Here is a 27256-nt window from a genome sequence, read left to right as displayed (position 1 = left end):
TGGGGGGGAAAACCTCTCCTACCGAGAGTAAAAAGTGCCCCAATGTCCTACTGATCACCGACACTCCGATATGAGCATAGGCGTAAGTGAGGCGTGAGTAAAATACCCAACAAATCCCCCTGGAGTGAAGAGTGATCAAGTGTACAAGGATCATCCGCCACCAAAGGAGATCAAATTTAAAGCATGGCGAAATGCTTCAAATTTCTGACGACGAAGAGCTTTAGTGAAGATGTCTACCACATTACTAGTGGTAGGACAATAGACAAGACTGATATCACCTGCATGTAGCCTCTCTCTGACAAAGTGATAACGTATCTCAATGTGTTTCGGACGTGCATGAAACACTGGGTTCCGTGCCACTGCAATGGCACTCTGACTGTCAGTAAACAAAGGAGTAGGCTCTGTAACAAATACATCCAGATCAGCAAGCAAGCGTCTAATCCATACGCATTCAACTGTGGTAGTAAAAGCTGCCTTGTATTCAGCTTCACATGACGATGTGGCAACAGTGGTGTAAACGCCCCGAACAACGTAGTATGCTTAACAATTATGATATTCGCTTGTTTTCGAGATTTAATATAAAAGAGAATGAATACTTAAAGCTGAAAATGAAAATTACTCACAAAATTACAGCCATGAAAATGTAAAAGTAATGGAGACAAGATTGAGGGTTGAAGATGGGCAAACCCCTCCCCCCCCCCCCCCCCCGAAGGAATGTATTTCTGCTCAACCCAAGTCCCTTAGGGAAGAGCTCAGTTACAATCAACCTGAGAGTGAGGAGAAGTAATTCTCACTCTCACAAGATCATGCAAAGATGTATAAACACACATGCATTATCTATTATGCAATGATAAGAACTGATTTCTTTACAGTATGAGAGAAGAAAGAGGGGAAATCAGCCTTTCTCCATCGTTGAACAGTAGTACATGGATAGGGCTTGCTTCTTGTTGCTAAAATGGAAGAAAGAGCTTGAGAAGGAGGTGCTGTAATGAATTTACAGGCTTGTTGTCCTGTAAAACAGCAGTGATAGAAGAGGGAATATGGAGGAATTTGATAATGGAGAAGTGGGGGATGATGATGGGGATGGATGGGGCCAGTTTCTAGCTATCTGTGGGTGCTGTACATGAGTTTACAGCAAAGAAAAATGATGCTGAATGAAGAAAAACGAGCTCTTATTTATAGGAGAGGGAAGAGCTAGTACAAAAGGGGAAAGTGGAGTAGCACAAGACAAGTGTCCAGCCACATGTCATGAGATGTGACAAGTGGTGGGACACTTGGAAACTTGTGTGACAAGTGTCTTGACACTTGTCTCTTCTCTATGGCCTTCCTTTTTGGGCTGAATACTGTCAAGAATACAAACAACCAAATTTAGTAAGCACAGTCAAAGTACAGAACTTACTATTTTTAGAATAACATCCCTATTTTTTAGGACTAGCATTTTTAGGCTAATTCGAGGCTCCTAAAATTTAGGGATCTCCTAAAATTTAGGGACCCCCCCAATATGGGTGTCATATGAAAGCTTTTTTCATGTACATCGCAAAAACGGTATTAGAATCTTCATGTGACTTTCCTATGCAAAGAAATGTGCATTTCAAGCTTTCAGCCCACATATGCACATTATACAAGCATTTCATGATCATGCCATCTTGTTGATTGTAACTGTCTGTTCTGGTGGATCTAGCCCACACTTCAAGGCATCAATCTTTTCTGTGTGCGAGTCTAACCCTAATATGCGTGAGTTCTGGTCACAGGCGCCCAATCGGGCCATATAGGTAGAAGTGTAAACTATCTTTTCTCTAACCCACCGCGTGGGTCCACCATAACCTGTGACCACTCATCAGTGGCCAGCTCCAATGCACTTTTCTTTATATCTAATTAGTGCAAAGGAAATAAATTTAATAAGTCATTATATAGACAAATTAATGAAAAAGTATACAAATTCTGTTTCTATAGAGTTGTGACAGCCCTCTGGCTTTTATTCAGCTGTCCTCAGCTGAAAAGCTTCTTGATATGGCTGAAGAATGTTTGGGTAATCCTTCATGAATTTTTCATCTACCCACTGTGCATCTGTTGTGGGTAGATTCTTGAATTTTAGTAAGAATTTTCGTGTCACAAGGCCACTTCTCATGGTTCGATCCTTGTGAAACAAAATCTGTTCAAGTTCCAAGAGTTGCTCTGTTTCTTCAACTTCTGGGGGATCTTCAGTAATGGGTTCCTTTGGTTCTAGTCCTATGTAAGGTTTTAGCAAACTTACATGAAAAGCATTGTGTATTTTCCAATGAGCAGGAAGCTCAAGTCGATAAGAAACTTCATTTATTTTCTCAATCACTTTGAAGGGTCCAAAGTATCTACTGGAGAGCTTTGGAAAAGATGAATTTTGACCGGAACCTTGTTTGAGCCTGCTTTTATCAAACTTTAGCAAGACATATTGACATTTTTCAAAAGCCAAAGGTCTTCTTCGTTTATCTGCTTGCTTCTTTTGTCGCTCTTGGGCAACTTTGATAGTGGCTCGAACTTGATCCATTGCGGTTTTTAAATCTGAAGCAAACTCATCAGCAGCAAAAATCTTATCTTTAGTGCGAATAATTGGAGGAGGAATCACTTTACCCTGTACTATTTCATTTGGAGCTTTCCCTGTGGATGAGTGCACTATATTGTTGTAGGCAAACTCCAATAATGGAAGATATTTCTTCCATTGTGACTTATGTTCACTAACATAAGCTTTCAACATATCTAAAAGAGTGAGATTCATCACCTCTGTTTGGCCGTCAGTTTGAGGATGAAAAGCTGAGGAGAACTTTAAAGTGGTTTCCAAATTCTCAAATAAAGCACGCCAAAAGTTACTTGTGAATTTGGAGTCTCTATCTGAAATGATCTCAGAAGGCATACCATGTAATCTGAAGATATGTTGAATGAAAAGTCTTGCAACTTGTGCGGATTTCAATGTTTTATGACATGGAATAAAATGTGATTGTTTGCTGAATCTATCAATTATGACCCAAATCATATCATGACCTTGAGGTGTTCTTGGAATACCTGAGATGAAATCCATTGTGATAGATTCCCATGGATCTTTGGGCACTGGAAGAGGTTGCAACAATCCTGGAATCTTCTGCCTATCATACTTGGATTTTTGACATACCAAACAAGCCTCAATGAAGTTATATGTATCTCTTCGTAATGTTGGCCAATAAAAGTAGCGCTCAATTGCACTTAGAGTGGCTGCCCTCCCTCTATGCCCTGCATAAGGGGGTTCATGACTTTCTTTAAGTACCTTTTGTCGAACAAAAAGAGTGACACAAAGGCGATTGTTCAAGAGAAGGTAACCGTCTTTGATGAAATAATCTGGATGAGAACCTCCTTGCTGTAAATTTGACCAAATTGCTTTTCTCCACATCATTTAGACGGCGGCTTTCAAAGGCTACGGCATGGCCTTCTTGATTTAGCACTGCACCAATACAATCACCGCAAGCATCTGCTTCCACCACAAATGGTTTTACCAAATCTGGAATGATAAGAACAGGTCCAGAGTAAGAGCTGTTTTCAGCCTTGTGAAGGCTGCCTTCTCTTTTTCCTTCCATTGGAAAGAGATCTTCTTCTTTGTAAGGTCATGAAGTGGAGAAGCCATATGTGCAAAATGCTTAATGAAGCGGCGGTAATAAGAGCATAAGCCAAGAAACGATCACACCTCATGTACATCATGAAGATGAGGCCATTCTTGGATTATCCTGATCTTTTCAGGATCCATCTGAATCCCTTCAAAAGAGATGACATGCCCAAGGTTATTTATTTTATGCATGAAAAATTCACTCTTTTTACCATTTACCAAGAGTTGATTTTGTTGAAGTAATTGTAGAACAATTTCCAAGTGTTGATGATGCTCCTCTTCATTCTTGCTAAAGACAAGAATATCATCAAAGAAAGTACCGACATATTGTCGATGCTCTCTAAAGATGCGCTCCATCATTCGATTAAAGGTGACTGGTGCATTGGTTAATCCAAAAGGAACCACCAAGAATTCATAAAGACCGTATGAAGTGCGGAAAGCAGTTTTGTGTACATCTTGTGGTATTACCCTAATTTGATGATAACCACTCTTTAGATCAATGCGGCTGAAAACCTTTGAGCCTCCTAGACGATCCAAAATGTCGTCAATTCTGGGAATAGTAAACCGATTCTTCACAGTGATTTTGTTGAGGGCTCGATAATCAATGCACATCCTAAATGTGCCATCTTTCTTTTGAACAAGAAGAACCGGTGAACAAAATGGTGAGCTACTTGGCCTAATTAGCCCACGGTTGAGTAGGTCTTTGACTTGCTTTTTGATTTCTTCTTGTTGAGGACGGCTCACACGGTATGGTGCTATATTAGGAGGAGAACTGCCCGGGATAATATCAATATGATGGTCTTCTGGCCTTTCTGGGGGAAGCTGATAAGGAAGATCTTCCGAAAAACAATCTTTATACTTTTCCAAGAGCTGAAGTCGCTCTTGGTTTTCAGCATTCATATTATCTTTTACATCAGTGACATAAAGCAAACAACATTGAACACAATCCTTAATTGCTCTAGAGACTTGCATATGGCTTACCATAGGTATGGTGTCTCCAGAAACTCCAACTTGGATCTCGTACTTCTTGCCTTTGTTGGTGAGTTCTACCTTCTTTTTCTGAGAGAAGATGGTTGAATCTACTCTATGATTCCAGGGCATGCCAAGAATCACATCGCAACCATCAAGGTCTCCGATACAGAAGGTATCTTTGTCACTGTAGCCTTGAATTTGAAACTTGAGCTTGCCAATGTAGGGTATCACAGTCTTCATTGTGTCACCTTCATCAACATTTAAAGCTTGGCGAACTTCTGCCGTAGTGTCCATCTCTTCATTCTTTAATCCAAGCTCTTTAGCTAATTGCAAGGAAATGATATTTTCATTCGCCCCAAGATCTATCAAGAATAGTGCTTGCTTACCTTGCAATTGTCCCCAAGCTTTTAATAATTTGCGCATCTCTGGAGTGTGAGTTGTGTTTGCAACTACATCACTGATAGCATTGATTTTCACTGGCGACTTAGGCTTGTTGTCAGAAACCTTGCTTTGTCCCTTGTTTGGACATTGCTTCGCTATGTGGCCTGTTTGTCCACATTTAAAGCACTTCCCTTCTTTCATGAAGTGTTGCTTTTCTTCTTCGGAAAGTTGCTTTGCTTGTGGGTATAGATTGGAGCGAAATTGAGGAGCATTAGGAGGTGCATAGGGCTTCATCTTCTTTTGATTTGATGGCTGCTTTTGCCGCTGTTTTTGTTCTTCATTTGGGGCTGAATACTCCTCATCATCAGCTACTCTCTTCTTATCATTCTTTTGGAATGATTTGTTGCCATTGTGCTCCATTTCCCATGTCTCAGCATGGTCAATGAGTTCCCTGAGACTAGAACAATGATAATGATTAAGAGTAGTACGAAGTTTAAAATGCAAACCTCCTTGAAACTTCCTAAGCTTTTCCGAACTGTTGATCTTCTTGAAATGTTGGACCTTCAAAAGTAGCTCCCAAAATCTCTTGGTATAGTCACCAAGTGACTCATTTTTCCTTTGCCAAAGCCGATCCCATTCTATTTTTACATCTCTTTTGAAATGAACAGGAAGAAATTGGCTTTGTATCATGCGAACAAAGGACCGCCATGATTTTGGGGCAGCATGATCGTATTCCAACCCCGTCCACCAAGTATGGGCTAAGTCGGTTAAATGTAAAGCTGCAAACTTAATCTTTTCTTTTTCTTTATACTTGTCACGACCATACAAAATTTGAAATTGACGAATAAACTTCAGAAGAAGATCAGGATTTCGGGAACCATCATACATACTGAACTTGATCTTCTTTTCAAGTTGAGATAGTGACTTAGTCTTCTTCTTCTTCTTATGCCTTCGTCCATGCCCGGATCTTGAGGTTGAAGATGATGAAGTGCTTGATGGGGATGAAGATGGAGACGAGGGTGAAAAATATCGACGCCTTTGACGATGATGAGGTCTTCCACGAGAAGGGTGTGACTCTTCGTCACTAGAAGAGGGTCCATCAGAGTAGGCGCCAGATGACTTTGAAGAAGAGGATGAGCTTCGACGCGATCTCTTTCTTTGTCTTGAAGTAGAATGGGACTGCCTCTTAGAAGTAGTTGGACTTCTTGATCGGCTCCTTTCATTGGTATGGCTTTGTCTCCTTGAAGCAGATGGGCTTCTTTCCTTGAATTCTTTGGGATTCTCAACTTTTTCTAGTTTGACAAGTTGGTCACGAATTTACTGATTCTCCTCTCTAAGACTTTGAATGGCTTGAAGGATAGCACTCGAATAATCCATTGAGACTCTTAAGGAAAAAAAATATGCTCAAGCACTCAATGCAAGGGCTGAAAACAAACAAACTTATAATTGTAAGCACTACCAGTGTTGGGGTGAGGACCGAGCCAAAGCTCTGATACCACTGTAAACGCCCCGAACAACGTAGTATGCTTAACAATTATGATATTCGCTTGTTTTCGAGATTTAATATAAAAGAGAATGAACACTTAAAGCTGAAAATGAAAATTACTCACAAAATTACAGCCATGAAAATGTAAAAGTAATGGAGACAAGATTGAGGGTTGAAGATGGGCAACCCCCCCCCCCCACCCCGAAGGAATGTATTTCTGCTCAACCCAAGTCCCTTAGGGAAGAGCTCAGTTGCAATCAACCTGAGAGTGAGGAGAAGTAATTCTCACTCTCACAAGATCATGCAAAGATGTATAAACACACATGCATTATCTATTATGCAATGATAAGAACTGATTTCTTTACAGTATGAGAGAAGAAAGAGGGGAAATCAGCCTTTCTCCATCGTTGAACAGTAGTACATGGATAGGGCTTGCTTCTTGTTGCTAAAATGAAAGAAAGAGCTTGAGAAGGAGGTGCTGTAATGAATTTACAGGCTTGCTGTCCTGTAAAACAGCAGTGATAGAAGAGGGAATATGGAGGAATTTGATAATGGAGAAGTGGGGGATGATGATGGGGATGGATAGGGCCAGTTTCTGGCTATCTGTGGGTGCTGTACATGAGTTTACAGCAAAGAAAAATGATGCTGAATGAAGAAAAACGAGCTCTTATTTATAGGAGAAGGAAGAGCTAGTACAAAAGGGGAAAGTGGAGTAGCACAAGACAAGTGTCCAGCCACATGTCATGAGATGTGACAAGCGGTGGGACACTTGGAAACTTGTGTGACAAGTGTCTTGACACTTGTCTCTTCTCTATGGCCTTCCTTTTTGGGCTGAATACTATCAAGAATAGAAACAACCAAATTTAGTAAGCACAGTCTGAGTACAGAACTTACTATTTTTAGAATGACATCCCTATTTTTTAGGACTAGCATTTTTAGGCTAATTCGAGGCTCCTAAAATTTAGGGACCTCCTAAAATTTAGGGATCTCCTAAAATTTAAGGACCCCCCCCAATATAGATGTCATATGAAAGCTTTTTCCATGTACATCGCAAAAACGGTATTAGAATCTTCATGTGACTTTCCTATGCAAAGAAATGTGCATTTCAAGCTTTCAGCCCACATATGCACATTATACAAGCATTTCATGATCATGCCATCTTGTTGATTGTAACTGTCTGTTCTGGTGGATCTAGCCCACACTTCAAGGCATCAATCTTTTCTGTGTGCGAGTCTAACCCTGATATGCGTGAGTTCTGGTCACAGGCGCCCAATCGGGCCATATAGGTGAAAGTGTGAACTATCTTTTCTCTAACCCACCGCGTGGGTCCACCATAACCTGTGGCCACTCATCAATGGCCAGCTCCAATGCACTTTTCTTTATATCTAATTAGTGCAAAGGAAATAAATTTAATAAATCATTATATAGACAAATTAATGAAAAAGGATACAAATTCTGTGTCAATAGAGTTGTGACAAGTGGACTGTTTCTTGCTAAGCCAAGATATGCAAGACGAGCCAAGAAAGAAACAATTGCCACTAGTGGAGTGACGTGAATCATAATCACCAGCCCAATCAGAATCACTGTAAGCATGTAACTGCAGTGGTCCCCCCTTGGCATAAAGCAATCCAAGAGATCTAGTACCCTGCAAGTAACGGAAGACATGCTTAACAGCTTGCCAATGTGACATGCATGGCTGATGCATATATCTGCTTAGGGCTAAAACTGCAAACTGTATGTCTGGCCTAGTGTTGCACAAGTAAATAAGACATCCAACTGCTGGAGCATATGTGTGTATATCAAATAAATCACTGTCATCATGTAATGACAGTTTAAGTCCAGGTTCCATTGGTGTACAAACTGGCTTGCAATCCTGTAAGCCAAACTTCTCAAGAAGTTTACCAATGTATCTTGACTGTGATAACCCAATACCTCTAGCATCACGTATGAACTAAATGCCCAAGTAATAATGCAAAGACCCCAAGTCTGACATGTCAAAAGTTTGCTGCAAATTTTTTTTAAATGCTGAAATCTGATCAGCATGTGTCCCTGTAAGCAAGAGATCATCAACATAAAGACAAATGATCAGCATGGATCCCCCCTCTTTACATACGTAAAGGGTAGACTCAGATGAGCTGTTTATGAACCCTTGGCTAAACAAGAAAGCATCTATCTTTGCATGCCAAGCTCTAGGAGCTTGTTTCAAACCATACAAAGCTTTTTTCAGCTTGTATACCAAGTATTCCAAGCCCTCAACTGCAAAACCAATGGGCTGTTGTACATATACTTCCTCATGAAGTTCCCCATGTAAAAATGCAGTTTTAATATCCAACTGATGCACAGTCCATCCATAATGAGCAACCAAAGCAACCATAGACTTGATGGTCGTCATACGGGAGGTAGGATCAAATGTCTCCTCATAGTCAATGCCTATTTTCTGTGCACAGCCTTTAGCTACAAGCCTTGCCTTGTATTTGTCAATGGATCCATCTACATTCCGTTTCAGCTTGTAGACCCATTTTGTTCCAATGGCTTTCTTCCCAAATGGCAAAGACACCAAATCCCATGTTTGATTCTTAGTGATAGAATCCAATTCAGCTTTCATTGCTACCATCCAATGCACACTCTGTTGTGCATCCTCAAAACATACAGGCTCCTCATCATCGAAGGTGCTTGCTGCCATAACGAACTCCATGGTATGTGCAGTATCATGCATACGAGCTTGCCTTCTAGTACGACCAGCCATGGGTGCATCCAAATGACTATCTTTCATAGTCTGTAAATACCATCTAGGCATTTGTCTTGCCTCCTGACTGTGCATAAGCTCTTGCTGAATTTCAGTTTCAGCACTTTGCTGAATATTCAGATCAGCCAATGGCTGATTTTCTGCATTTTCCAAAGGAGTAGCTGGCTGAACATTGAGTTCACTTGCTGAAACTCCATCTGAATCACCAAATGTAATGGGCAGCAGCCCTTCAAATACATCACGGGCAGCCTGATATGTATCTAAACCAGCCAGGGACAATTCTGATTTTTCATCAAATAGTACATCCCTACTGACAAACACCTTTTTAGAAATAGGATCATAGAGTCTGTAGCCTTTGCTCTCACTGCTATATCCCATAAAAATGCATTTAACAGCCTTGTTATCCAACTTTTTCCTGAGTACCTTTGGAATATGTGCATATGCAAGACACCCAAAAGTACGAAAGTGTCCAACAGAAGGTTTCCAGTTGTGCCAAGCCTCAAAAGGTGTAATTTCCTTCAATGCTTTGGTGGGGCATCTGTTCAAAACATGGCAAGCACACATGACGGCTTCCATCCAGAAAAACTGAGGCAAGCTCTTTGCCTTCAATATACATCTGGTCATCTCCATGAGTGACCGATTCTCTCTCTGCAACCCCATTCTGCTGTGGAGTATAAGCAGTAGTGTACTGATGGACAATGCCCTTCTGCTTCAAAAAAGAATTCAGCATAGAGGACATGTATTCTCCCCCTCGGTCCGAACGGAGAGTCTTAATTTTACAACCAGACTGGTTTTCAACAAGTGCAAGAAAAGCCAAGAATGCATCATACACTTCTGACTTTTTGACCAAAGAGTAGACCCAGCAAAATCAAGTGAAGTCACCAATAAAAGTCACAAAATAGTAACATCCTCCCAATGACTTTGTCTGCATAGGTCCGCATACATCTGAATGCACTAACTGCAACCTGGCTGTTGCTCTAAAAGCAACATCACGGGGAAACAAAAAATGATGCATTTTCCCCAAAATACATCCTTCGCACAAGTGCTCAGGAGGTTCTCCAGTAGAGGTAACCCATCTAGCATCTACATACACTGTAAGAGCGTCAAGCTGTCAAAGTTCACATGCCCCATCCTAGCATGCCATAACTCTACCTGTATCATAGCAGGAGTAAGAGTGGATGCAAAGTACGCTGACTAATCAACTGAAAGAGCATCCAACTCGTATAACCCATGACATAAAGTGCCTGTCAAGACCAAAGTCATGTGTTCTTTGTCTCTAACCATGCATCGGTCATCATCAAATGTGACCTGCAATCCACAACGTACTAAAGAAGAGATAGAGAGCAAATCTGAGCCACAAACTAGAGTAGATAAGGATAGCTATCATATAGCTATTATTCATGGGCGGTGTACCAACCGCGTCTGCAACTGACAAGTCGGTGACATAAATACACAACGGTCACCCTGGCGTATCACGAGTGGAGCTCGATATCTCAACATCTGGGCCATCACAAATGGCAAAGAGAAGAAACCTCGGGACGCGGACCTTGCAACTACTTGGCAAAAGAATGATGACAGAGCCCAGTCCATTATCAAACTGGAGCTAGACGACAGTTATATCCACCATGTGGATCCGGAACATGTAGGGCCTAGGAAAAGGAGCTCGAAGGTCGGTCGGTAAACAAAGGCAATGTGCCAACACCACTAATAGGCACCGAGAAAATGTCACCAACAGTGACTGAACCCTCTGATGGACGGAGATCCTGTAACAAATCACCTCGGGGAGTCATATGACTCGAAGCACCACTGTCCACTAACCAAGGCTGCGCAGAAGACACTGCAGCCACGGAAGAAGAATCCTCCTCCAAAGCATGGATATGAAGGAACACTGACTCATGGGTAACAGCTGGTGTAGAGATAGAAGAAGGCTCCGATGTAGATCCACCCTTCGCTCCCGGACGAAGGTGAGGGTACTTCTTCCAGCATTTCTCCTCGGGATGTGTCCCTTTCCCACAGTGTGGGCACTTCGGTCTCTCTGAATCTGAGTCAGAGCCTGAAGAACTGTCCTCCTTCGTAGCCTTTGACTTCTTCTTCTTCTTCTGTTCTCTCGAACCTGCAACAAAGGCTCTAGTGGAGTCGGATCCACTAGCACTGACCTCTCTGAGTCGCTCGTCATGCTCCAAGACAAGCGGGGATAGCTCCTCCCATAGAAGCTTCTCACGGGTCCTCGATGTAAGAAGGCTGGTGTAGAAGACATCAAACCGAGGCGATGGCAGCTGAGTCAAAAGAATCATAGCCATGTCTTCAGAAGATATCGTCCGACCGAGGGATGTAAGCTCATCCCTCATATCCTGTAATCTGTTGATGTGGTCCTTCATGGAAGGACTATCATCAATAGCGAGCATCCGCAACTTCTTTTCGAGAGATATCCGCTGGGCAAACATCTTCTGTTGATAGAGAGACGCGAGCTTTCTCCACACGTCTGGTGTAGTCTTCAACCTGTGAACATGAACAAGGACAGAATCCTGCAAACTCAGAAAGAGGAAAGATCTGGCTCTAGAATTGAGCCGATCCCATAAGGCTGCACGATCCATAGATGTCCCATCTCCGGGATCCACCTTAGGCCAGGGAATAGGAACAGAAACAAGCTCCCAAAGATCGAAGGAGTCCAAGATACACTCCACCTTGCACGACCATAGAGAAAAGTTGGAGCCATCCAACCGGTCCTCTTTGGGCAGCTGAGGAAGTACGGGTACCTGTACAGGGGGTACCAAAGGCTGCATCTTCGGCCCACTGGAAGGGGCTCGCCGAGATACATGAATAGAAGGGGGACGGGAAAGAGGAATAGACTCCGAACGACGGTCCTCGTGATAGAAATCACGCCTCCGTTCAGATGAATGTCGAGACAAAAGCTCATCATCTGAGTCATCAAAACCTGTAAACTGATGATAAGACGTCTTCCAATCTGCAAAATACCAAACACCAAAGAAAACTGTGCCGATGCTGAAGAATGACCACCAGAAGGGTCACCAACCACCAGAAGAACCACCAAACTCCAGGAAATCAGGTCGCCTATCACCAGGAGGTGAAAACGCAGCTGTGTAGGGCACAAAATCCGGAGGGAAAGTTGCCAGGCACCAAAACGCAGCCAAGAAGAGAAGCGCCAGCTGGAGAGGAGCCGCCAGGAGGGAAAACGACCACCTGGGATGCAAAACCCAGCCTGTAGTGGAGTCGCCCAGCTGAAAAGAAGGCCGCCCAGCTGAAAACGCAAGTAGACAAGGGCTGGTTGATGACGTGGCAGCCTCTGGAAGGGGCTGATGCAGCAAACGCAAATGTACAGACCACTTGGAGGGGCCGCCTGGCTGTTGGAGAGAAGGGGGGGCAGCAACAGATGATAGGTGTGGTGTCTCTCCAGTCGATGAAGACCTCCGTGCTCTCAGTTTGGCGATGATACCATGTGAGAGTGCGCTGCGGAAGAGGAAATACGAACACGGAGGGGGAGAGAGAGAGAGAAAGCAGAAAATAAGGAAGAGAAATCTGCACTGACTGAAATGAATGCTGAATACACTGAAATGGACTGATCAGTCCCTGCACGCAGCCCGAAGCGTCAGTGAGGACACCAGATCAGGCTGATGATGATGGCAGCACCACCACGGAGGAGGAGTGTCGGAATCTGCAAGAAGACAAGTGATCAAGTGGGGAGGGGGGCTGCCTATAAATAGGCAAAGGACAAACCCTAACCCTAACCCTAAAATGGGCGCAAACCCTAAAAATGCCCTAAAATGGGCGCCCCACAACAGTGACCAAAAAGTGGCCGGGCAGCCAGTGGCTGCCCACTAAAAGAGGCCAAAAAGAAATACACAACCTAAGACAGCCAGTCGAGAGTGACTAGCCTCCCCCATCATAACACATGATAGACATGCCAGAGCTCCTAATGTCCTCATCTGACTCAGACTGAGGCTCACAGGCAGGAGATGACAAGGCATGACAAACATGACTGCTAACAGTGGCTGCTCCCACATCAGTTGCTTTCCTCCACTTGGAGGTGGTTGAGGATTTGACCCTAACAGCTTCTAATGTTGCATTGATGGCCCCATACACTCGGGAGTGGATTGTTGACAGTGGTGCCTCCCGGCACATGACTCCTTCCTCAGCAAGTGTTGCTCATTTGCGACCTTCGCATGGCCACATTCGTGACAGTTTATCTATTCCTATACAGGGACGGAGCAACATGCATCTTATTTCAAATGGACATGGTAGTGCCCATACCTCCAAGGTACTTTATGTGCCAGCCTTGGGATACCATCTACTTTCGGTACACAAGATTTGTGTCATCGGCCTCTTGGTCAAATTTGATGTGGATTCTTTTCGAATTATTGATCGAGGATTGAGATAAGTTCTTTCTTCATGTGATGAGGAGAATGGCATATACAAGTTGTGGTCTTCTTCTGCCGCCTTGACTTCTCTTCTTCTTACCTCACAAACTTAGTCCGAGCTTTGGCATGCTCGGTTCGGCCACCTCAATTATGATTATCGTTGGAAGGTGTCAATGGGATAGCTTGTTTGCGGTTTGTCGGATATTGTGGTGAGCCAGTATCCTTGTGTATCCTATATCCGTGGGAAGCAGACTCGTGATGTTCCTAGCAAAGCTTTGAGGCGGTCTTCAGCACCCTTGGAGCTTGTTTCTACTAATCTTTGTGGACCGATGAGGACGAAGTCTCTTCAAGGAAGCTTGTATGACATGCTAATTGTGGATGATTACAACAGAATGACATGGGCTTATTTCTTGAAGCTAAAGCCGAAAGCTTTCTCCAACTTTAAGGATTGGTTACTCTTTGAGGAGAACCGATCGGGCCAGAAGCTAAAGACCTTACGATCGAATAAGAGCAAAGAATTTGTTTCTAATGAGCTTGCTCATTTTTGTGCAACTGTGGTATTCACCAAGAGTTTGCCAATACAAACACCCCTTAGAAGAATGGCATATTGGAGCAAAAGAATTGCAGTGTGATCGAGATGGCCCGTACCATGATGGAGCATCGTCAAACACCTCAACGTCTATGGACCGAGGCTATGGCTACTGTAGTTCACATCCTTAATTGTTCCCCTACTTCCACTGTTATTGGTATGACTCCAAGTGTGGTGTACTTTGGGTCTAAGCCAGATGTTTCTTATTTCAAGGTTTTGGGGTGTGATGCCTATGTTCATATTCCGAAACACTGCGTGGTGCGTGGCAAATTTGAAGCAGCTTCCCAACGACAAGTATCTGTGGGCTATAGCTTGCAGTCTTAAGGCTACCGATTGTATGATCTTGTTAAGCGGGATGTCTACACGAGCCGTGATGTTCAGTTTATGGAAGTTGCAATCTTAGAGAGAGGTGAGGAACACCCTGTTCTTGGAGTTCTCGGTGATAGCTAGGCACCAGCAACTCTTCCCCTAGAATCTGTGCCTCTTGAAGACCCTTCTTTGGATGAGGAGCTTAGTTCTCAGCCAACGGCTTCACCAATTGCTCCCTCGCCGTCGATGGACCTTCCTAAAACTTTAGCAGATGGAGAGCGACGAGGCGAGATCCGGTCTCCTCATTGGGCTTGTGACACTCTTCATGATGTAGGGATTGAGGGGGTCCCCGAGGAGTGGCAACCACAAGATGGCATGCGGCGTTCTCGGAGGAACCAAGCACACCACATTGAGCTTGTTTACACTAATTACCGTTTGATAACTCGTGTCATACAGGATCGGGAGCCCACTTCTGTGGAGGAGGCTTTACAGCATGATCATTGGCAGAAAGCGATGGAGCAGGAGCTGGAGTCAATTGAGAGAAATGGCACTTGGTATCTCATGCCAAAGCCTCCTCATAAAAAGATCATTAGAGTCAAATGGGTCTTCAAGAAAAAGTACCGCAGCGATGGCACATTGGACAAGCACAAGGCCTGCCTTGTTGCTAAAGGTTTTGCACAACACCCAAGTATTGATTTCCATGATACTTATGTCCCTACAGCTCAGATGGCCACTATTCATATAGTTCTTGCCTTGGCTAACCATAGGAGATGGCCAGTCTATTAGCTGGATGTGAAGTCTTCCTTCCTAAATGGGGAGTTGGAGGAGGCGATCTATGTTGAGCAACCTTCAAGCTTCGGTTCTTCTGATGGTAAGGTGCACAGGTTGTGGAAGGCTCTTTATGGCCTTAAGCAGACTCCCCATGCTTGGAATGAGAAGATTGACTCATTCCTCCAAGAGAAATTAGGGTATTGGTACACACCTTAGGTGGAGGTCGTGTGTTGTTTGTCCTTTATGTGGACGACTCAATTGTAACAGGTGACCATACTCAAAAGATCGAGTAGACGAAGGCAACATTTCATGAGAGATTTGAGATGATGGATATGGGGCTTCTTTACTTCTTTCAAGGTCGTGAGATCTATCAGACTCCAAGAGGGATCTTTATTTCCCAGCAACGGTATGTACAAGAGCTCTTGACTACATGTGAGATGGAGGGATACACATCTCTTACAACTCCTATGGATCCGAATTGGAAGGCTACAGCTCATTCCAATTCTCCTTTGGCGGATGCTACCCGATATAGGCAGTTGGTTGGTTCCTTGATCTAGCTTCTTAATACCCATGTTGACTTATGTTATACTGTAGGTGTGCTTGCCAGGTTCATGAGTGAACCCAAGCTAGTGCATTGGCAAGCTACTCAAAGGATTTTGCGGTTCCTACAAGGGACTCTTGATCTTGGGATCTATTACCCTGCCGGTACAAATGCTACGGACTTGGTACTTACAAGTTGGAGTCATTCAAATTGGGCTAGTGATGTGGATCATCGACGGTCCACAACAAGTTACTATTTTACCTTGGGTGCTGGTACTATTTCATGGAGCAGCAAGAAGCAACCCACGGTTGCCCTCTCTTCAACTGAGGCAGAGTATCAGGCGACGTTTTCTACTACATGTGAGATAGTATGACTTCGCAAGCTCCTGGAGGAGCTTGGCTATCCGCAAACAAGTCTTACTGTTCTACAGTGCAACAATGAGAGTTGCATTGCCTTGGCCAAGAATCCTACGTTTCATGCTCGGACGAAGCATATTGAGATCCAGTACCATTTCATTCAGGAGAAGATCCTGGATGAGACCATTTCCCTGGTCTATTGCAAGACAGAGGACAATCTTGCAGATTTGTTCACCAGGGTACTTCCTCAAGCTTTACTTCGATAGCACTCCAGATCCCTTAGCCTTTTGCCGTGTCCAAGATCTGAGAGGGGGTGATAGAGTTAGCATTCCGTAGAACACAGTTACAGATTTGAGCAATTTCACAGTAGGTTCTCTAGGCAATCCACGTGGATTCAGTCCGTACAGCAGGCATCACAGAGTGCAGGTGCCACATGGCACAGTTGACCAGTTTGCGGCAGTCGGATAGTGTAGTCGGACTGCTCCTGCTGTCCACTGCATTATTTTTGGCATTTTTTCTAGCCTATTTATTGGCCCTAATTTCAGCAGTCTCCAACAATTGTTTTCACATATTTTAGGCTGCAGACTGTGGAGACTGCACTCGGGACTAACGGAGACTGAAATCTTCGATGTGGACACATACGCAGATATTCTCTCTACACCCGTATATATTTCTGCATCCTTATACAGCATTCTTCACTGCAAATTTTCTATGTTTCAGTCTCTTTCTCTCTCTTTGATTACCCTTTGTCTTGATCATTCACTTCCGCATTGCTTCACTAACAATTTCGAGGTGGTACAGCAATGTGTCACTATAAATTGTAGACAAAGTGCTGATTTGTGCAACCTTGAGCACATTTGTCAAGAGTTGTGATACTTTGGTACTTGCATTCTAATTCCATGTGGAGATTTTTGCTACTCATCAAAGTACATTCTATACTTCAATGTGAAGTATTTGGTTGTAATTTTTGTGCATCATTGGCATCATGGCATATCACGGGCATAATGACCAAAGCAGCATCCTTGGTGTCCTCACTCAAGAGGACAAGCTAGATGGCACCAACTACCCTCTATGGAGTTTTATGATGCATAATCTTCTTGTGGCGAAGGATTTGTGGAACTTTCTCATTGGTGATCTACAACAACTCAGAGGTCTTGCATCTCAAACACCTCAGCATAATGCTAGAGGACAGGTTGTTGGTGCTATTGCTATTGCACCCCCCTTCTCCTCCTATAGAGGATCAGCGGAGGTGGGACTCCAAGGATGCACACGCTTTATCTTTGATTGCCTTATCTATAAAAAGAGCTATTATCCGGCATATTCGGTCTTGTAAGATGGCAACATCCCCTTATAATTGTGGATTTAGAAAGCCTCTTGCTACAAGAGGAACAGAATTGGAAAAATGTTGCAATGCATTTGGGTGATGTAGCCAAGCTCTCAAATTAAAAAGGCAAGGGGAAAGTCCAACAAAATGTGAAAAATCAGCAAAAGGCTGATGTGGGACAACCATCAAATGAGGCTGCCCAAGACCTAGAAAAGTCCTTTAGAAAAAGGTCAAATCTCATTATGTAAAAAGCCCAATCATTATATTGATGAATGCAGGAAGCGATTGGCCAAAGAAAAGAAGAAAGACTCCAATCTGGCTGTCCGAGAGACATCAGCCAAAAGATCTTATAATGGCGATGCTAGCGCCGACTTTATGGAGGAGAATTATGCATTCTTATCATGCAATTTTGATTCTTCCATGGCTGAGTCAGCATTTAATGCTATTGAAATGCAACATACATGGTATTTTGACAATGGACGTCCGAGCATATCACTTCTAGGAAGTGTCTCTTTACATCTTTACATTCAACCCCTGCACAAAAGCGTGTTACATGTGCGAACAGCAGCAGTTATGATGTATGTGGCATTGGTTCAATCATGATTACTGTTTTTTGCAGATGGTTCAGATTTCATGCTTTTGGATGTTTTATTTGTGCTCACATAACAAAGAATCTATTGTCTATAATTTCTTTTAATAAGCATAGCTTTCAGGTCATCTTTGAAGATGACAAATGCACTGTCAACAACAGAGAGATGGATTATGCCTTCAACTTATCCATCACCCTGTAGAAGGGTCTCTTCTTGTTTGATACGTACGACAAACGGTCTCATGATGCTCTAGCAATTAGTACTCTTTCGCCCGCAATGCAAAATGCAAAGCTATGGCATGCTTGCTATGGACATATGAGTTTTGGCAATCTGATGACCCTTGAGCAGTGTCAGATGGTAGAATGCATTGCCTCTAGTGGAGATCCCACCTCCCCATGCATATGAAGGATATATTTTGGGCAAAATGCACAAGTTGCGTTAAAGAAGGATGGTGATGTGCATATTGTTGGAAAAATCCGACTAATACACTTTAATGTTTGTGGTCCCATGAGCACAAGTGCACTTGGGGGTCACCTTTATTTGTAACTTTTATTGATGACTACTCACTATATACAGGGGTGTATGGGCTGAAAGCAAAATCTGATGTGTTTATGCATTTCAAACATCTTGTTGCAAAGCAGCGTGATTATTGTGAGGAACGGAGGTCACAGAGCCCTTTTGTATGGTCTCAACATTTGAAGCAGCCTTCTCCTCCAGGCTTCCCCCCCCTCTCCATGTTTCACACAAAGCCCGTTCTACTAGCTTTAAAATGCCTAATATGAGACCACCTATCCAATTGCTTATTCTCCTCTTTACCCAAAGAGGACCGGCTAGATGGTTCCAACTATTTGCTTTGGTCATATAAGGTGGAATGCATCCTTTAACACCTTTGACCTTTGCGAGCTTGTTACCCTATTGATAACCCAACCCATGGAGAATCCTCATGAGGAAACATCAATGGATCATACAACCCTATGGGATCAGCTCAACTCTCGAGCCTGATCCTTCCTTTTCAAGAGCTTATAGAATTTTGTGCTTGTGCATGTTCGCAGATTGAAGACAACAGTAGAAGTGTGGAAGAAGCTTGTGTCTTTGTACCATCAGAAGACGTCTACCCATAGGATCTCACTTGAGAAGCTTCAGATGCTTAGTATTAATGACGCTCCTTCCATGAAGGGTCACATCAACAAATTGGAGAACATGAGTGTATGAGCTTGCATCCCTCGAGAGGACTATATATTCAAAGGATGTGGCAATGATTCTTCTAACTTAGCTACCATCTCCAAAGTTCAATGTGTTCTATACAAACCTTCTAACATAGGCCCAAGAGCAAATGGACATCACGTCTGCCTTTCTCATGATTTATGTATCACAACCTCCTGGTTCTCTTGTGCAAGGGAAGGAAGACCATGTTTACAGGTTGCAAAAGGCCTTTTATGGCCTAAAGCAAGCTCCTCGAGCTTGGTACCAGAGGCTTGGTCGATTAATCTTAAAGAGTGGCTTCCATCAATCAGATCATGACCCCAATCTTTATTAAGGTTGAGGGTGACAGGTGTGTGCTCATCATCTTATATGTGGATGACTTGAGGAGAGACTCACAAGAGATTGATCAGACTCGGAAAATCTTGAGACGAGTTCGATATGATAAATCTAGTGTATCCTACACTTCTTCCTTGACTTGGAGATCTATCAAATGGCACAAAGCATCTTCATATCCCAACACAGGTACATCTCCAAGTTACTTTTAGAGTTTAGTATGGCCAAATGTCCTGCCTATTTCTTGCCCCATGGACCCAAAGTCCGAGCTTTTGGCTACCGGAGATCCCCTTCCAATTGCTACCCATTACGGGTGCCTTGTTGATTCGTTGATCTAGCTTATTCACACTTGACCAAATATGTCTTTTGCAGTGGCATTGTTGTCTTCTTTTATGAAGACCCCTACTCAAGCTCACTGGAGAGCCACTTTGTACATTCTATGCTAGTTATAGGGGACTCAATCCTACGGGATCGTGTACGGAGAGGGGGCCACTCTGTTTGGATGGAGTAACTCAAATTAGGCGAGTGATGTGGACCTGAGACGATCCACTACAAGTTATGTTTTCTCCCTCAAATCAGAAGCTATCTCATAGAGTAGTAAGAAGCAACCTACTCTGGCATTTTCTTCTGGCTTCGCCAGAGCGTCTTAGCTCTAGCAAAGAACCCTGTGTTTCATGCTCGCACAAAGCACATAGAGGTTCAACTTTCAAGAGTGGAACGTGGATTCCAAGTTAGCGGTGGTCTACTATCCTATGGTGGACAATGTGGCAGATCTCTTCACAAAGCCTTTACCCACAACTTCTATGCTTCATCACATGAGATTGTTGGGTCTTCAAACTCCTCCAAGATTTGAGAGGGGGTGTTAGTCTGTCTTATTTCATCAGTTTGTCATCTCCTTGTTGTGAGCATTGGTCAGAGTCTAACGGGGACATTTGGAGCTTTGACTATGTTTTCCTCTCAAATAGTGTGCACTTCCAGTGTTTGTCAGTCTCTACTGCCCTGCTGGATGCTATTCAGCCCCAGACTGCCCACAATTGGCCCTCAGCTGCCAGCAATTTGCCACATCACCACTTGCAGCTGCATTAAATGCGATCAGCCTGCATTTAATGCAGTCAGCCAGCAGCAATCGACCAATTTTTTGTGTTTTACAACTATTTATAGCAATTGGTGAGCAAGAGGCAGATCACTTCTTTCGTTCTCTTGCAGGTGCTCCATCAAGTGGCTGCAGTCTTCTCCGTCTCTGCTGTGGACTGCAGGCTGCACACTCTCCGTCTCCGTCACCATCACCATCTTTGTCACCGTCACACATGCTGTCATCATTATTCAGCCTGATCCAGTGCCCTCACTGACACCTTGGGCTGTGTGTAGGGACTGATCAATCCTCATTATATTCAGCTTTCCTTCATTGTTCAATGCAGATCATTCTTCTCTTCATGCTTTCTCTTCTCCTCTCCTTTTCTCTCCATGTTCATGATTCTCTTCTATTGCATATCCATTTCCCCGTTTTCAAAACTCTTGGCAACTATGCAAATTTGATATTCAAAAAGCCCACATTGGACACACACACCCCCCCCCGAACACCCATGCGCATACATGCACATGTGAGCATTCATATTTCTCACACAATAGTAGAAAAATAAAGTTGTGGAGATACACACACATGTTTAATGATCGATTATTCACATTCTTGAACTGTCTTATTTAATGAAATTTTTTGTTGAAGTAAAATATGTATATTTTCAATGCCGTCCTCGTCCCCCCATCCCCATTCCTTGCTCTTGGCTGGCCATCCCACATTCCATCCCCCTCCCCATCCTCCGTCACTTGTGACTATGCATGGCAGCAACATAATCATAGCCAAGACAACAAACAAAGGTGCCTCTTTCTTGTGCAACTCATACGATTACAATGACTATGGCAAGTAGCGGTAGGGATGGCAAAGAAGGCTATGATGGCGATGGAAGATTTAGGCATAATAGTTATTAAAGACAATATAGTTGGAATGAAAAGTGGCTTGTCCCTTTGTCTATATAGCTTTTTGAGAAATTTGTCCTTACAAGAACTTTTTGAGATATTTTATTGTATATCAAAATTTTGTTTTTTGTTTTATTTCAAATTCAATAAATTCTCCTTTTTGGTTGTACTACAACCAAATAAATTGACTAGTAATTGTGGATTAAATCTATCCAAAATCTAAAAGGGGGCATTAGTAATTGAGGATTAAATCTATCCACAATCTAGAAGGGGGCTTTAGAAATATGTTTACATCATCTCCTAGTTGTGAGCCCTCGCATGGAGTCAATGGTTGACAATATGGAGTCCTAAGAGTCTTGGTTCCATTATGTCTAGTTTCTTAAGTGTGTTTTAGCCAATTGTGGTGTTGTTGAATACTTTTAGTCACCCAAACATTTTAATGTAATATATAAACCCTAGTACAACTCTTCCTTACGTTTTGGCCCAAACACCATATGGTGGGTCTATAGGCCGCTCTCAGTAACACCTCATGTATCCAGCACTACAAGGCTCACAATCCTAATGCACAACTAAACAAAAGATATGAGAACCCAAGAAAGGTGAAAGAGATCCTCAAATCTTAATTGCAAAGAAAGTAGCCATAGCAACTCTCAAAGCCTATTGTGAACGAACTCCACCAAAAGCACATCATGACCATGGATTCCCCCCATTCGATCAACCAAAGTGTCCCCTCATGCTAGCTCAAGCTAGGAGCAAAGCCATTCTCTATCAAACAAAACAACTCATCATCAACCTTGATATTGATCCCAACTCCAAGATTTCAAAACTTGCCAAACTTTAATGTGTGTGGGAAGCATCACTCTACGTCCACTGCACTTGCATATCAACGAGGCTAAGATGCCTCACCACCACCGTCCTCTCACTCCCTCTCTAGCACTGAAGAGTTGTGAGGGATTACAAAATAATAGGGCTAGAAGGTAGAACAAGAGGCCTTCATGACCTTTGCCTTCTCCACAAAAGAGAAGCCCTTTAGAACCTTCACCCTCATCAAAGATCCTAGATTGGTGTCAAAATTGGAAGAAAATGAGGATGATGACTCATTCGAGGAGTCCTTCCCTTTCTTCTTCTTCTCCCACTCCTTTCGCAATGACACTAGTTCCTTTGATTCCTTTTGGTGATGCTCCTTCTTGCCTCAATGATAACACTGCACCTTTATCTTCTCCTTCATGCCATCCCTCTCTAAAGCTAGTTCCTTTGATTCCTTTTGGTGATGCTCCTTCTTGCCTTAATGATAACACCGCACCTTTATCTTCTCCTTCATGTCATCCCTCTCTAAAGTTGTATAAGCCTCCTAATGCCACCATGTTGAGATGGAAATCTCCCCTATAAATGCAAAAAAGCCTCATGCTAAAGCAACATAGAGGACATATGCTCAAAAATAACAGGGCAATTGCCAATATCAGAGCTCATAAGGCATTCACCACACCATCAAACTCCAAAGTAAGCTTATAGAGGACAACCCCCACAAGATGTGCTTCTAGAAGGGTGGATTACATCCATCAAAGTTGATCTTGCACCTAGGTCACCCGAAGAAGGAATGATTGAATCATATCAATCACCTCCAACTTGATGGTCTATATGTGACCATAGAGGGTCACAACTCACATAGTTGATGGACCCTCCTAGATAATCTAAAGCTTCTCCCACAATTTTAAAGTTGTCCTACAAGAGGTAACCACCAAAGGACTTCTTTAGAGATGCGTCTGAGAGGAGCAGAGTAGGCAAACAAGTATCATTTGTCTCCCAAGTAAGAACTACCTCCTTATAGTTGTCTCAATCCCAATTGTTTGGAATAGGATCACTCTTGAAACAACATACCACAAGTGCTTCTGCGCATACCAAGCTTTCATCATAGCACTCCCCAGTAATAGTAAGGTCCCTTAAGGCGCGCCCAGGCGGGGAAGAGAGAGAGTTGCCATGACTTCAGCCCCAAAAGCACAAGTCTGATAGTTCAAGCAGTGGATAGAAGTAAGAAAAACATGTGTTTGAAGAAGGCGACTGTTGACAGCTGCAGACAAGGAATAAACATATACAAACAGCACACAACAAGGGCAATTGAAGAATCAAGGTACAGCCCACAGAGGAGTAAACGCAGGGTTCACAGCAGTCATTTAGCACAGAGGAGTGTCACCTAGCCCTGCAAGTTGGTCAAAAATCGAAAACTCAGGGGGCTGTTGGTCAAAGGCAGGGTGTAAATGCAGGCTGTATAGTGCAGAAAACAGGTGGAATCAGTAATAGATGATGCTGCCCAGCATTGCAAACAGAATGCAGCAGGTCATAGCAGTTAAACACAGCAAGAATCAGCAGCACTAGAATAGGGTAAACACAAACTGCAGCAGAAAACAGCACCACACGCTAGCACAGATGTCGATAAGGTAACTGACGATGACTGACAGTAGACAAGGGAGCCTGCCTGTAAATAGGCAATAAGAATACCAGTGGATAATCAGTTGGGCGGCCCAAACTGGGTGCCCAATACCAGTCGGGATAACTGAGGAACTAGCACCCGAAATAGGGGCGACCAGCCTCAACCCCCTCTATCATAAAACACAGATAAACAATCTGCTAGCAAATTAATGTTTTAATAATGTGCCAGTCCATGATTTGCTGCCCACGATGTCCCGGTGGTTGTGCACACATTTTACCTTGCACACACTCCCTCACCCACATCATCCACATCCAAGCACTTTCTCAAGGCTGCCATCTTGTATCTTGTACCTCGCTTCTGCCATCATGGAGTTCTTTGGCTTGTACATTCCTTCTTCCATTGCTGACTTTGACAAAACTCACTCGTGAGGGAGTGATGAGATAAGAGGTGAAATTGCCAAAGAGCAATGAGGCTAACATAGGCACACACAAGTATGAGACAAGGCAAGAACGTCGGAACACCCAAAGTGGCTTACCCAAGAAATATTGTAAACCCTAAAAAAGAAAAGAGTGCCTAAAGTCCCTCCCACCCCCCAACATATTGACTTTCTCAATGACGATCTTGCTTGAGTTATCTATCTTAAGTAATTGTTCAAGGCATAGAGAAGGAGTGTGTTTCCTAAACAAGGCCTTGTATGGTTTAAGCAAGCACTCTGTGTCGGTGCCAGATGATGCATAATCCCTCGCTTGAAAGTGAATTTTCAATATGACCTAAAAACCTGTATATCGGTCATATATGTGGAATTAGATCATTATATGTTCTAGCACCCAACTGATTGATGCTGTGAAACAGCAATTAAAGCAGCAATTTTAGAGGAGGAATCCTAGTATTTTGCATTTCAGAAATGTGGCAGCAGTCCTCATTAAAGCACTGATCATATGACCATTGTAAAGATCAACCAAGTATGTGAGTCACGTCAGGTCCATATTGTATCTTATGCATACAAGTCTACCAACGTTTGTTATACAGTACACAAAAACCCAATGTTTGTCCAGTGGTATCCATAAAATTTAGACTTTAATGCCTTTCCCCGTTGTTATCTATCAGTTTTCTGATTGTTTCTCAAAAGTTTGCTACCAATTACAAGCGCAAGCACAAGTTCTTAGTATTTTGCAGCCAAGAAAGATCTGCATTGTGTGGTACATTGAGTCTATCCAAAGGTTCCGAGAGCCAAAAGAGAAAGGCAACTAACTTATGACCAGAGAAACCATGCCTTTGCTCAATTGAGAGAGCCAACGATACAAGTAGTGGTGACCTTCTTTCATATAGTCCTCATCGTGCTTTCTGTTCATATAAAGGCAATGCAAAGAGCACCTGTTCACGTGTGATGAGACTAACTCACCCTGCTAATGTCATGAGCATAAAGATCGTACGAGAAAAATAAAATGACACAAAGCTTGAGAGGACACCTGGACAAATATGCACATGAAAAGATTTCGCTTTGATAAGCTTCTTCAAAGAGTTGCAGACAGATGAAGGCAGGAAATGCCATCTGATGAAAATACGACTTCAAAAGAGAGCGCACCTTTCGGCAGAGATACGTCTTCCTTCGTTCTGCCTACGATGTCCATTGGAGATGGCTCCAGCTTGTCGGACTGCCAAAGCAGACGAATTTGAGGTCGAATTTGGATCACGGAAGTAAAATTTTTGCCTTCTCCAGAGGAAAGTGCAAAACTGACACAAAGGGCAAAAGAAAACGAAGTTCGTGACGAAGTTACCTGCGTAACGGACTTCAGAAAAGACCTGATGTTTCCTGTTGCGATTAATAGAGCATCGTACGCAGGGGCTCTGTGGAATTTACAGAGATGCGAGCGCGCGCGCGCACACACACACAAACAAATTTCTTAGGAGGATCAAGATCCTCGAGTTTCGGAAGAAGTTTTCTCCAAGGCCTTGGTATTATTGATCCTCCGTCCAAATATTAAAACGCGTGCGTCTATGAACTCCAATCACACTGGTCTTGTTAAGAGTTTTTTTAACGTGCTGAAAGCCTTTCTTTTAATGTGTGAAGTACAACATATTGTGATTTACGATCAGAAAACATGGCTAAATCCTTTAAGGTTGCTTATGAATTTCTTCTTTAGTCACGTAGTTTTGACTGCCAATGCAATGCTTGCGTTTTTTTCCTTGTAAAGCGTTCAATGTTAATAAATAATAGAAATATGCACCCATTAAGTTCTTAATTTGCATGACATGTTAACAGATAGATAGCAGTGATTTAGGGATCTAGAACTATTAATATTCATTGCATTTAAGTTATTGTACAATAAATCATGAGCTTTATTTGATCATATCAATTCACACTTCAAAGAGGACAACCTCTCTTACTTTAAACAGGTTTGCATCATCCAAGCATGCACAACGACACTAGAAACATTTATGAGTTTGTTTGTACCGAGCTTACAATACCCAATGTGTAGCAAGTGATACAACTAAAGGTCTAAGATTAATGTTAATGCATCTACACAAACCTCCTACCACATCTAATTGTCAAAGTAGCACCAACATGCCTTTAACTACACACTCACCTTTGACTTTCAAGGTTCAATCAAGACCATGCAAGTGGCATACCATCCTAAGAGAGTAATGAATGGAAGGAGAATGATGGCTTGCATGGCCATGGTTAATTGAGTGCTCAAACCATTATTTTGCAATACTACTTAGATTTTATATGCAAAAAGTGGAAGCTAAACGCATGGAATAATACAAAGAACGATCATTCTTGTTTACAAGCAATGTCTAAATATCTTATGCTACTTTAAGAAATCTAGAACAAGAGCAAGTGAAAACACAATCAATTGATAAAGCTATAGACATCCAATTCCAAATCAAACTCTTATAATCAACTTCAAAGTAAAGTACAAGTATGCATAATAAACACAAACATTCGTAAAAGTTAAAAGAAGACAAGTTGTAGGATAAAACATGGGGAGATTAATGTGTTTCTATTTAAATGTGCATATAAAGTTAACATAAACCAATGACAATAGTGGAGCAAAAAATAAGCATTTCTTTATATGTATTGTATTTGGGTAGAGGCTAAATAATCTCTAAATACACATTACAATTGCTTCCATGCTATATATGGCCTCTTTTTCTCAACTCTTGTGCTAAAGTTTGGATAAGTAATCAGGATGACTTTTTATTTCTATTTAACAATCTTACTATTATATTATTTTGGTTGTATGTTCGAAAAGCCCCAAACCTTTA

The 27256-nt window shown here is 42.6% G+C and overlaps 1 protein-coding gene across 2 annotated transcripts in view; it reads right to left on the bottom strand.

Annotated features, from left to right (window-relative positions):
- Nucleotides 1-25998, bottom strand: part of LOC148013894 (protein Dr1 homolog) — a 62888-nt gene extending 36890 nt beyond the window's left edge. The window contains exons 1-2 of one of the 2 annotated variants that reach the window (XM_087666479.1): nucleotides 25765-25998; nucleotides 25572-25641 (exon numbers count right to left, since the gene is read on the bottom strand). In XM_087666479.1, the coding sequence (XP_087522605.1) occupies nucleotides 25572-25617 (46 nt within the window). In that variant the 5' untranslated portion in view covers nucleotides 25618-25641; nucleotides 25765-25998. The remainder of the gene's footprint in view (nucleotides 1-25571; nucleotides 25642-25764) is intronic. The other variant, XM_087666478.1, reaches the window with a different exon arrangement.
- Between the last annotated feature and the right edge of the window lie 1258 nt (nucleotides 25999-27256).

Source organism: Lygodium microphyllum, chromosome 25 (genome assembly GCF_053477565.2).
Source record: "Lygodium microphyllum isolate KBCC chromosome 25, Lygodium_microphyllum_v1.1.10, whole genome shotgun sequence".
Taxonomy (NCBI): Eukaryota; Viridiplantae; Streptophyta; class Polypodiopsida; order Schizaeales; family Lygodiaceae; genus Lygodium; species Lygodium microphyllum.
The sequence above is the reverse complement of the archived record's forward strand: the minus strand, read 5'-3'. Positions and strand labels throughout refer to the sequence as shown.